General features: G+C 42.0%; 2 protein-coding genes across 2 annotated transcripts; both read right to left on the bottom strand.

Moving 5' to 3' along the window:
- Positions 1-422: 422 nt before the first annotated feature.
- On the bottom strand, positions 423-1598 carry psmg4 (proteasome (prosome, macropain) assembly chaperone 4). The gene is made up of 3 exons (XM_080832640.1): positions 1276-1598; positions 832-907; positions 423-627 (listed from the first exon to the last, which is right to left on the bottom strand). The coding sequence occupies exons 1-3, from the start codon at positions 1480-1482 to the stop codon at positions 506-508; spliced, it is 405 nt and encodes a 134-aa protein (XP_080688766.1). The 5' UTR covers positions 1483-1598; the 3' UTR covers positions 423-505.
- Positions 1599-1926: 328 nt separating this feature from the next.
- Positions 1927-4728, bottom strand: bphl (biphenyl hydrolase like; the record flags this gene model as incomplete). Its single annotated transcript, XM_080832638.1, has 7 exons — positions 4542-4728; positions 3934-4037; positions 3449-3615; positions 3125-3278; positions 2848-2979; positions 2421-2544; positions 1927-2017 (listed from the first exon to the last, which is right to left on the bottom strand). Exons 1-7 carry the CDS (start codon positions 4619-4621, stop codon positions 1927-1929), a joined length of 852 nt encoding a protein of 283 aa, XP_080688764.1. The 5' UTR covers positions 4622-4728.
- Positions 4729-12279: the final 7551 nt, after the last annotated feature.

Here is a 12279-nt window from a genome sequence, read left to right as displayed (position 1 = left end):
AGAGCTAGAGTGTACGTATGTGTGACAGCGGCCATTGACGGTGTGAAATGTAACCTGAGGCCTCAATGCAGTGTACCGACACTGGATCACAACTATCTGTGTGTGTCTGAGAGGTTTGGTTCGTCTGGGAAGGTGGCAATGAAAGACTGGCACACAGCCTGAGGCTACCACGTTGCATTGTTGTGGGAACATGATTTTTAAGAACATTCTTCAGAACCACTTTTCATTAAAGATTTTTTTCTAGATTGTGTGTTGATTTGTCTCTAAAGATTGTGAAAATGTGTGTGTGTGAGTAGTCAGTTGTCATAGTCCCTGAGCTAGGCATTAATACTGTCTAGCCAGAGTAATCTGGGAGATCACCTTAGCCAAAGTGGAATCCCAATGAGATAGGTGCACTTTCACGATCACAAGCACACTCAAACTTTTTGTTTCCACTCATTTATTATGTTGTATCTGTATAAAACACTAGGAGGTGAGAAGGAGAAGCATAGAGAAAAGGAAATATTTAAAACTTTTCAGGGTGAAGTTCAAGCTCTTTTTTGATTCTTTCCTCCACCAGAAGGGACAGTTGGGAATGGCACCCAGGCAGGTTGAAGCTGACGAACACCTGCTTCTTTGTGCGCTTTGCTGCGGAGAGAAATACAAATCATTCAGGAGCCAGTGGAAATCTGTTATGGAATAACAAACATTTCTGACAAGATGAAAGATGCCAAATAAAGCCTGTCACACATACTCAAATCCTTGCACCTCTAAAGCATATTAGCCAAAACAAAACTGATAAATAGGCCCCTGCTGTCTTGTTCACAAAGGCAGACTGGTACACACACTTACTCAGTCTTTGTGCCAGTGTGGTGGGTGAAGGGTCTGAAGGATCGCCGATCACTAGAGTAGACAGTGGCGTGGTGTCCTGTTGACAGACATTATGGCAATACACATGTTAATAGTCTAAAAATGTTATTGGTCAAACTATATTTTAGTTATTACATTCCTCCCTTCAAGCTCCCACATCACTGTCGACGTTACCCTGACTAGAGCTGTAGGATGCTCCAAATTGCTTTACCAATGTAAATTGAGGTTTGATTTAATTGGCTTACTTGACCGACTTCACACCTACGCGAAGTAATTTGGTTATCAGCATCATCGTTGTTAATTTAACCGAGAACACACGAAACAAGCTCAAAAGCAACTATGACAATGCTACTTTCACTTTAGTCTATGGAGTTTAATGGCAATGTCTGGCACTTTAGCATCACCGCGGTTTGGAGGGTTACTTACAAATCTGCTAAACATGGACACTGCGAGGCTGGACATGACAGGAGCAGTGCCAACCCAGAGGAAGAAGCCGCCGTCTAGTTTCATCACATGGAAGTGCACCACCTGCTCCATAAGCTTCTCGCTGAAGTTGTGCACCGAGATGGCGCCTTCAGTCGAGCCTGAGGCACACTCACCGTTTTCGCCGTTACTCATATTAGCATTATGCATAAAACTAACAAAATAGAGGACATCAATTTCAGGATTTGGTGTAGATCTAATGTAATGTAACTAGGCCTACATCACACATTTTGTATCACGGCATCTCAAACAACAGCCGCTTACACTCTTCCTCTGCTCACTTCCTGATTGTCGCCGATATCTACAGGGAGATGGCGCCATCATCTGGCCAGGAGGCCAAAAAAAGGTATTGCCTTATTTGTACATATGGGTTTTATTTTACCATAATACAATACCAAGTCACAAAGCACTTAACAATTGAATATTACATAAATTAAACAATATTTAAATACATGAATTTAGTGTTTGGCACACCACCATAGCTAGACCCCTGTGCGTCAGTACTATAGCTGCTTAGCAGTGACGCAACTGCTTGGCACCACTCCTCAGTGGCTTAAAGCCTTTTGGTGAGGATCAGCTCTGTGACCTGTGTCCTCACTCCAGCAGGAAGTCCTCTACCAGTCTGTTGAACTCAGCAGCAAAGCGCAAGTGCAGGTTGTGCTTCCCTTCTGCCATCACATGCAGTCTATGAGCAAAGGCAACACAAATGGTCAGCAACATCAGACACAACACTGATGATGACAAATCTGACTTGAATGATTTTTCTTCAGAAGTAGCATTATTGTATCATCTGAAGGTGGGCTTATCCCTGTGTATGTCAAATAGAGGTTAAATACATCTTATGACGTTTGAGCATGCTAAAGTTAAGGAGGGTATACTGTAATTCATTGGCTTATTCAAAGCAAAAGCTATGACTCCTGGATCCCTTCTGGGTTTTGGATGGCAGTGTGGCAGAGCCCCCCATAAAATCTGTGCAACTAGGGTGTATTTCAAAAATGCAGAAAGCTTCAACCTTACAATAGGCTTAATATGCACCCAGGCCAGGCTGTAAGATAGGCTGTTATTTGCCATCAGGTTCTGTGGCTCACCGAGCATTGGGAATGTGTTGCAACAGGGCTTGGGGGTGGAAGGAGGGCACCATGGGGTCCTTCTGGCCATGGACCACTAACGTGGGACAACTGATCTGAGGTAACAATTCCAGACAGATACTACCTAGAGAGAGAGAGACAGATAGTTAGAGAGAGAGAGGGATTGACATAACATATGACATAAATGAAAAAAATGTATGTGATCAACATAAATGGAGACAGAGACAGAGAGAGAGACAGTGAGAGACATAGAGAGAGAGGGAGAGAGACTGACATATCCAGGAGGGAGGAAAGGAGAAAGCATATACTTTGGGATTAAACAGAATGGATTCGCACACAAAAGCTACAAGTCTAGCCATTAATCAGCCCTCATTCTACAGCTCTATAACACTCCACAACCCAGAGTGCTGTAAGCTAGCACACTCACCCTGAGGATTGTGGGTAAACTGGCTGATGCCATCCACCCAAGCACTCCAAGTGTTTCTGAAGTATTCTGCTCCATACATCACCTCCATTGGGCTCCGCATACGCTCACTCCAGCGTGATACATCCCGTACCGCTACTCACACAAATGTGTACAAACACACACACACACACACACACACACACATGAAACAAAATAAATGGTGGAATGTAAAGATGTTGCTATTCTCTCCGACATTCTCTCTCACTTCCTCACTACCCCTCACTCCGCCTTCTCTCACAGTTGTAGATGGCAATGTCCTCTTGGGAGACATAGGCATTGGACCCCCAGACCACTAGCTTCCTGATGTTGGCAGGGCTGAGAGCAGATGCAATCAGCCCTGTGATGCCTCCATCACTCCAGCCCAACAGAGAAAAACGACTGAAGCCCAAGACCTAGAAAAGAAAGAGACAAAGGAGAGGTTTAAGGGTAAGAAATGGGTGTGGTTAAGGTTTGAGAGAAAAGAGTAAGACCAAATAAGACCCTGTGATTAGCTAAATCCTAGAGAAACAGGGGATTGGGAGACAGCAAACAGAAAAGAGGAAGCATCAGCTCTTTGTCTAACCTGCATCAGATGGAGGCCATCTTGAGCATCTCTGTGGAAGAAGTCAGACGGAAAGTCTCTGTTTGGGGGTCGTGAACTGCCGTAACCTCTTGGGTCAAAGGCCACCACTGTGAATCGTTTCTTGTCCAAACCCTTCAGCTGTGGCCCAAAATCTGTCTCTCCGCTTCCTGTAAAAATAGGGCATGGTCTCACAACTAACACTCAAGTCACCTTCAACTTCTGCTAGCAATGTTACTACTCATACTTGCAGCTGAACCCAAAGAGCACTGCCACATTATGTCTACTTGTGGACACATTGGTATGAACCTTAGGAGAACTGACCTCAAACCTGGACTCATATGGTTGACAGATAACACTACCTTTCCTATGTAACATCATGTGAAAATGTGTGTGTGAGTTATGTGGGAACAGGGTAAATGGGCGTTGAGGTTGGAACTGGAACTCAAGAGGAAGTTAGAATTGGTTTGTGGACTAATGACACTCACCCAAAGCTCCAGGCATGAGTAACAGGGCATGGTCCCCAGTGCCGGTCTGCTGGTAGCACAGCTCCACTCCATTCACAGACTTCTTACCAGCTTGCACTGCAGTGCTGTGGATGGATGCACAAATACACTGTCTCGATCCTAAGAATTATGACCTGTAGATGCCGCCTTCATTGTATTACAAAAAACAACCGAGATTATACATGTGTGGGCATACACTAATGTTTTAGCTTGACTTTAGGCTTTTTCCAGTTAGCCTACCTAATGCATGGTAATCTTATCGGCTATTATCGCTTGGTGAGAGCGGTGAATTCATTAAATTCATTGACTTCTGCGCCCCTATGCGTTCAACAGCACAACCGCAACTGAATGTTGGCTATAGATAACAGACATTTCTTAAGACGTGTTTTCGATCTGTCTGCACACTGACACATTTAGGACAAGTCACTCGTCATTCTGCAACAACTTAGTCAGAGAATGAGACTGTGTTCTTTGAAATGAAAGCTCTTATTTTTAAGATACCAATGCACAACGACGGTAAGAGAGAGAGACAGAGAAGCAGACAGCGAAGGGGGAGCGACAAACCACTTGCATTAGGAAAGACCCTTTACCAGTAGGACACGCGTTTAGAACTTCTGTGTGCAGCATTTTGAAGCGTGCGCAGTCCCTGTGTCCAGAAAAACACCACCATAACTGTAAACGGAGAATTCGTGAGCTCCTTTTTTAAAAACGTAGATTCAATACTTCCGGATCATAAATAGGTATTTTCACAGAGTTGGCGTGAAAGCCAAATTCCAACAAATGGGATTTCGCCAGTAGCGAAAGTGCGGAAGTTAATTGCGCACTACAAACTACTGGGTTGCCCTGCTGAGGCAACTGAACTGAAGTCAAAGGGGTCTTTCCGAAAAGGACAAAGCTCATTAAAAGTAATGACATTACATAGTTCTAAAACTAACTTTAGAGAAGTACATTTATACTTATTGTATTATGTCCATCGTATTCTGAGTATCTGTTGTGCGGACACACACACACACACACACACACACACACACACACACACACACACACACACACACACACACACACACACATATCCATCTTGAAAAGCATGGGGGGGGGGGGGTAGTTCAGCAAAAAACCAAAGGTAGGGATTTCCCCATCTGTCCCTGTGCTCCAGTCAAATGGGTTGTGCCTGCGGTCACAGAATTGTACACGCAGTGAACCATACACACACAAATTCAAGGCTGACTAGGTGTGAGAATCGGTGACATTGACAGATTGACCAAAACTGGCGTAGGCTATTGGCATGAGATGCATTGAAGTCATTTTTTTTTCATGCTAAGTCATTTTTTTTTTTCATGCTAACGTGAGCTAGGATATAAAAATCGTGACAGTTGGCATTCCTGAGGCTCGTCATGCAGTGCATGAGAGCTTAAATAACTTAAGAGAGTGAGCTAAGAGGGACAGACCCTACAGCAGGGCAGGTCTGTGGGACTCCAGATTGTACCACTAGCCACCCTCACATACCCTACCTCTGAGTGTGTATGTTTGTTAAGTATGTATATGTATTTGTAAATGTGCGTGCGTGTGTCTATATGACTCTTTCTCTTCCCCTTCTCATATGGGATATGGTAAAACGCTGGACTGCACTTAGTTTCAATAACACTCAGTCTCATGCAGCTCAATACACACACTCACAGATTGCTCTTAGCCTTGCCATACACACCTGTGATCCAGCATGTGTGTGTGTGTGAGTGTGTATCTATTCTCTCATTAACTTAGAAATAACTCATCATTTCACCAAGTGGCATTAGTCATGTAAACACATGCACTTGCACACAGTGTGCATAATCTGAGATCGATGCACAGCAGTTCAGTTATCTCTGTAAGAAGTTAAGCGCTGTGCTATCCTTAAAAACTATCTATTTCCTAAGAGTCCTGTATGTATTTTAAATATGTGCTGCATACTTTAAAGAATCCTGTCCTCATTATCACAAATTCATGATGATGAGAATCATGCTTTCTCTTATCACATATCCTTTGTCTAGTTTGCATGTAATGCCTTGTACATTTTCTCGTCATTTTTGTTCATTTCTGTGTGAGCACAGTAATAAATTGTATGCGTAGTCATGTATGTAAAAGTGCATAATAGTATAAATGCTATGCATTCAGCTGTGTAAAAACAAGTGTGTGGGTCTAGGCTTCTGAGTAAAAGTGTATAATGCACGTGGGCATTCGTGCAGGTGGATTGGTATGTCAAGGGAATATGTAGTGCACTGTTCGTGTGTGAGCACACCCATGTGCCTATGCATTTAGTGTGTGTGTTTGTGTGTCTGTGAGTGTGTGTGTGGTGAGGGAGGTATACTTAGGTGGGTTATTTTGTGGGGGCGTCCCAACACTCTGCACAAATGACCCCCATGACCTCCCATGAGACTTTGCATGTGTGTGTGCGCATGTGTGTGTGCGAGTTTTTGTGTGCACAATTGTGTGTGTGTGTCCACGCACGTGTGCACACCCATTTTTGTATCAGGACAGGGGAATTACTGGAAACACAATCATATGAGAATCATTTTCTGTGTGTCTGTGTGAAATGCAAGTGTTTTTGCACTTTCCCACTTTTATGTTTACAGCAGAGATGTAGACTGTTGCTCCCCTTGAAACGTGCAAATATATTATAAAACAATCTTAGTGTGTGTGAAACATTGTAAGCGTGAGTGTGTGTGTGTAGAGTGTGTGTGTAAAGTTTTACACATAAAGCCTGAATAGGTTCTTACGACATGAATCATAAAGATCTACCCTAATCTTTAGCCAATGTAACAATCTCCCTTAAGGTGAACCATAAAAAGGGGCTTGACGGAGCTGACAGACTAAATAGTATTAATGTTGGCATCTGTGTTTAATTTGGTGTCTGATGATTTCACCTCTACTGACCTACCTACAAAGACACACCTGACAGATACAGCTTCTCACATAGACAGATGTGCTCGCAGGCACACAAAACATACTAATACATCACATACACACACACGCACGCACACACACACACACACACACACACACACACACACACACACACACACACACACACACACACACACACACACACACACACACACACACACACAAAAACATACACAGCCCAACCTTGAGCTTCCTTTTGGAGAGAAGATTTGATTAAGGCCTGTTCTGTTTGTGGCCTTGGGGCCGAGAGTTCGGACTCTTTTAGCAACACAGTTCTTCCGGTGCTTCTTTCAGTTAAACAAACCTGCCTGCATCTGCTCAGATGTGTGTGTGTACTACTGTGTGTGTGTGTGCCATGGGTGTGTGTGTGTATGTGTATGGGGTGGTGTTATGCTGTTGTTGGGTAGAAAATCTACCCCCTGTGTCCCATCGCCTTGGCTGGTGGGTTGGATAGGTCAATCGAATCTAATTGGTTGTGGGTTAAGTCTCTTTCTCCCCCTCTACTGCACCCACACATGCTAGAAAACATGCACACAGAAACACACACGCATACCCCAACCCCCCCCTACACACACACACACACACACACACACACACACACACACACACACACACACACACACACACACACACACACACAAACAAACTGTACATGAGTGAAACACACAAGAAACTTGTCAACTAATTTCGTCTCTGAAATATTTGGTTATTGGTTGACATATATTGTCAAAAGCATGTGTGTTTGTGCATGTTTGGGTGTATTTTCATGTGTGTTCGTGTGTGTGTGTGGTTGTGTGTGTGTGTGTGTGTGATCATGTGTGTTTGTGTGTGTGTGTGTGTGTGTGTGTGTGTGTGTGTCTGTCTGTTATTGTGTGTCTGTGTGTGTGAGTGTGTGTGTGTGCGCACTTGTTCCAGTTTGGCCTGAAGATGTGCACAATTACAGGAAGGTTTTTTTACTATTGGAAAGCCACTACTATTTCCATGGTGTCCATCCATTCTCTATGACTTGTGTTTGCATATGTTATATGTATACCCTACTGTGATACAATAACCATAAATTCTTAATTCTAATATTTTGAGATACTGGATTTTTTATTTCCATGAGCTGTAAGCCGTAATCATCAAGATTTAAACAAGAAAGGCTTGAAACATGCCACTTTATGTATAATGATTCTAGAATATATGAAGGTGTCACTTTTTGAATTAAATTCCGGAAATAAATTAACTTTTCTACGATATTCGAGCTTGTGTGTGTGTGTGTGTGTGTGTGTGTGTGTGTGTGTGTGTGTGTGTGTGTGTGTGTGTGTGTGTGTGTGTGTGCGTGTGTTTGTTGTTTTAAAGATTAGAGGTTTTATCGATGTTTGTTTGTGCTATATAGTATAGGTACATGTATTTATTTTCATTGGATCATAACGTGAGTGTTTGACGACACTATGATATATGACAGACAGATATATGAAAAGTGAGATTGAAAGTTCTCATCTCTCGCACTTAACAGAAAGCGTTGCACAACAATGAAATTCTGCCCACCCCACACAACAAGAGAAAGTCTCATGTCTGTGTTTCTGAGAGCCAGTGACCGAGAGTAAGAGTGTGTGTTGTGATTCTGGTGGTACACATCTGGAAAGCTGTGTGTGTGTGTGCATGTGATGTGGATAACATGTGCATACTGTACTGTGCTCTACTGTACTGAGGAATGTTGGGCCTGGCCCCTCGCATTCACACTTTACTTATTTCCAACTTATATGATCCAACCAGTGTCAACCAGCCTTCATTTTCTCTCATTCTTCCAGGTGGGGACTATAACTAATGCATAGAGATATGGCAATGTGTCTGAGGAACCTGTGTGTGTGTGGGGGTGTGTCTCTGAGTTTTTCAATTTGTAGGCATTATTTATACAATTCTCTTTCAGATTTTATAATGTTTTCCCTCAAAACCTGTCATCTCTCTCAAAAAGCAAATTTGTCCTGCTCAAAACTGTTTGTCTGCTTTCAGATATACTGTTGTTTTGCACAAATGTCCTGTGCTTCTGTTCGAGTCCTTCTCCTCGCACTCAGGATGCTTCTTTGCGCTCACCAAATTTCTGCTCACAGATTTCTGATCTCTGCTTCTCTCCAATCACATGCAAGGGCAGGAAAAGTGCATGTAGGTGAGTGGCATGTAGGCCATCTAATAATTTCATCTAGCATGAATGAAATGATTGGATGGGCTTTTTACAGCCCAAGCATTTGATTTATTCATTGCTGTCAGGATGCAGAGTTTAAAGAAATATAAAAGAAATGCTTCTAAAATAAATAGCTTCCCCATTAACTTTGTGTAAGGTGTTTATGAAACTGTACAATGAACGTAAAGCTACGTAAAGTATCTAAATTTGATACAGTCTGTGGAAGGTCTCCCTCAGTTACATCGGCATATTTTAAGGATAATCAGTTATGCTCTAACACAAGTGAGTAGACCACATCGTGGCAGCATTTGGAGATTGGTATCATGGCTGTATGTACCATTTAAGCATGACTTTCTCCATGGAAATGGAAGCAATTATTAGGGCATCTAAAAGGCTGCAGAACAGCACCCAGTTACCTCCTATCTGAGTTTATAGAATGACAAGACGACACAGACAGCAACTGCTCCATATACCAGGTGTCTGTTATCCAAGTTTATGATGGTCTGAATCAGGCAAATGTAGAAGGGTTTCTATCAGTCAAGGAAAACTGGTGGAAGAGGTTTTAAATTGACGGGGAGGTGATACCTTCTATTGTAGAAAACCTCTGTGAAGTGCATAGGCAGGTGGTACAATTGAACATTGAGTGACCAAGGACTGGTTTCATAGCTTAGAGAATTCAGTGTTTAGGCTATAAATACTATTCATAAGACCTTCTTGTCTGGTGAACTGAAATTGTGGTGCTTGCAGTTTGGGCTTTTGCCATGAGTAAGGTGCCTTTGACTGTGTATGAAGTTGCTATTTCAGAGGTTGATAAATGTAGGAAAGTCGTGAATAAGGCAGTTAGGAAATGATTTGTGGGGCACAGCAGTTAGAACCTACTAAAGAAGGCAGTGGTCAACTTAATACCTGGCATTCTATTTGTTGGGGAATTTTGATAGGGTTGTTTAAAAACAGTGAGAGAGAGAGAGAAAGAGAGAGAGAGAACAGAAATTTGTGAGCAGAAGTGTTAGGGATAAAAATGCAAGGAGAAAGACTCAAACTGAATCACAGGAAATTTGTGCAAGAAGGTATATCTGCGTGCAGATAAACGGGTCTAAGTAAAATCTGAAATGAATAAATAATGCTCTCAAATTGAAAGACCATGCTCTTGATTAAAGATTGAAACTCCATAGTGTCTGACTGATTGTCAATAAACCCTTGACAGAGAGTTGTTGTCACCTTACCAGGGGTCCACCCTTGTCCTAACCGTAAGTCTAACCATTTCCAGTTAACCTTACCAAGTCACATCTGTGCTGAAGTTTCAGTTGGAGGTTTGTGTATTGTCGTGAATGCTTTTTAGACCTATATCATTAATGAGTCAGCAGAGTGCCACTCTCCACCCTGTGTGTGTGTGTGTGTGTGTGTGTGTGTGTGTGTGTGTGTGTGTGTGTGTGTGTGTGTGTGTGTATTCGTGTGTGTGTGTGTGCGTGTGTGTCCGTGTGTGTGTGTGTGTGTGTGTGTGTGTGTGTGTGTGTGTGTGTTGCTGAGTAATGGTTAAGGTCTCGAGGGATTTGTTCAGTCAGAACAGAAGACCATCAGCTGTCAGGTGCAGTGGGGTGTATGAGTGTGTGTTTCAAGCTATGTAACTCTAAAGGTAGATTTTGTTTATTGTGGCTTAAATTTGAAAAAAAAAGTACAATGTTTAATCTATAAGATTTTTTTAAATCCGATATTATGTTTGGGAATGTTGAGAATATTACCTGCCTAAATTCCCAGAGTGGCCTATCAGAAAAGCTAATGAAGCCTTTTAATGTCTGTTTGGCAACAGTGTAACGGGGCTGAACATCACCATGGCTGCAATATCTGGGTGACTTTGGGGAAAAAATCCACAACATTAACATACACTGATTTACCAAATATGTTTTGTATTTGAAGAGTATGAGTTATTTAAAGATGTATAAGGACTGGCATTCTTCACAAATAGGAATATATTTCAAACCAACTTATATGTTGGTCAAAATTCAGCAATAATGCAAGTTACATGTCCAAATAAATTATGACAATATGATATGTTTTCCCTTATGTTTACACTTCATATCAATAGTTCAATGAATGGTAAATCAAGTTAGTCAGTTGTAAGCATTAACACCTATATTAGACTATTATATACTCCAACAAATGACAGATGCATGGGTACATTTGTAAGTGTTTTTTAGTGTTTATACTTCATGATAAGCATTAATTCAGCGATACATGTGATGGACTCCATCACCTCATCGCTGGTTGCATAAACTCTGAAAAGTGCGCTCATGGTCTCTATCAGGGATAGTGAGCGTATGGATGTGAGTGAGTGCGATGGATGGTGGCTCTTTCTCAGACACAACAAATGTAACGTTTTAGAGAAAACTGTGAACATCGAATGTTTTATTGTTAATATCATTAGCCTATAATATTTTCAAAAAAATACGTTTTTCTGTTCTCATTTTCTGATATGACAACGAGGATGCATGGTATAGAACTTTGAAATGGTAACGCCTTTCAAGAACTCTGCGCCAAAGTAGGCTACAAACATCATGGACCTTTTTGAACATAGTATACATGATTAAATACACTCGACCCTCGCACATATGTGAAAGAGAGAGGGGGATCTGCCATACCGTGTTCATCTCTGGATTAGTGCTCCCATCTACTCTTTTTGCGCCCTTTCATGTATTTTGTTATGCACTGCAGACAATAACAAACTTTTCCTTCAACATTTGTAAGTAGGTTGCGTACTAAATCTATTTAAAAGAAGTACCCTCTTTTCTTATAAATAACAAACATACCCACCACTTTCCGCGTATGCGTGTGGGCTATATGACACTTGTTATAGGGCTTCCCCTAGTGTTTACGGGACGCTCATGCTCCACTGTGGCAGGTGCTCGCGTCGAAAAGTTTTTAGCGTGAGTTCCGGTGACGCCCCGCCCATCCTCAGGAAAGTTATTTAGTCAGAGAGAATGACAGACAGGGTGATTGATAAAGAGAGACACTGTAGGCTTAATGAGAAAATAATATACAGTCTTGAGGGCGAAATAGAGTGGGAGCAAACGAAAGATATCGAAACGGGAGAGAGTTTTGTAGGTGATTGAATCCAAAACTCCAGCGGTTTATAGTTTCAGAGGTAAGAAATATGGCGCGCATTAGAATTGCGGTCCTTTTGATTGGGATTAACCAAAATTATTGGTGGGTAATGGTTTTGTTGCTGA

This window comes from Sprattus sprattus, assembly GCF_963457725.1.
Source record: "Sprattus sprattus genome assembly, chromosome: 2".
In the NCBI taxonomy this organism is placed as follows: Eukaryota; Metazoa; Chordata; class Actinopteri; order Clupeiformes; family Clupeidae; genus Sprattus; species Sprattus sprattus.
The sequence above is the reverse complement of the archived record's forward strand: the minus strand, read 5'-3'. Positions and strand labels throughout refer to the sequence as shown.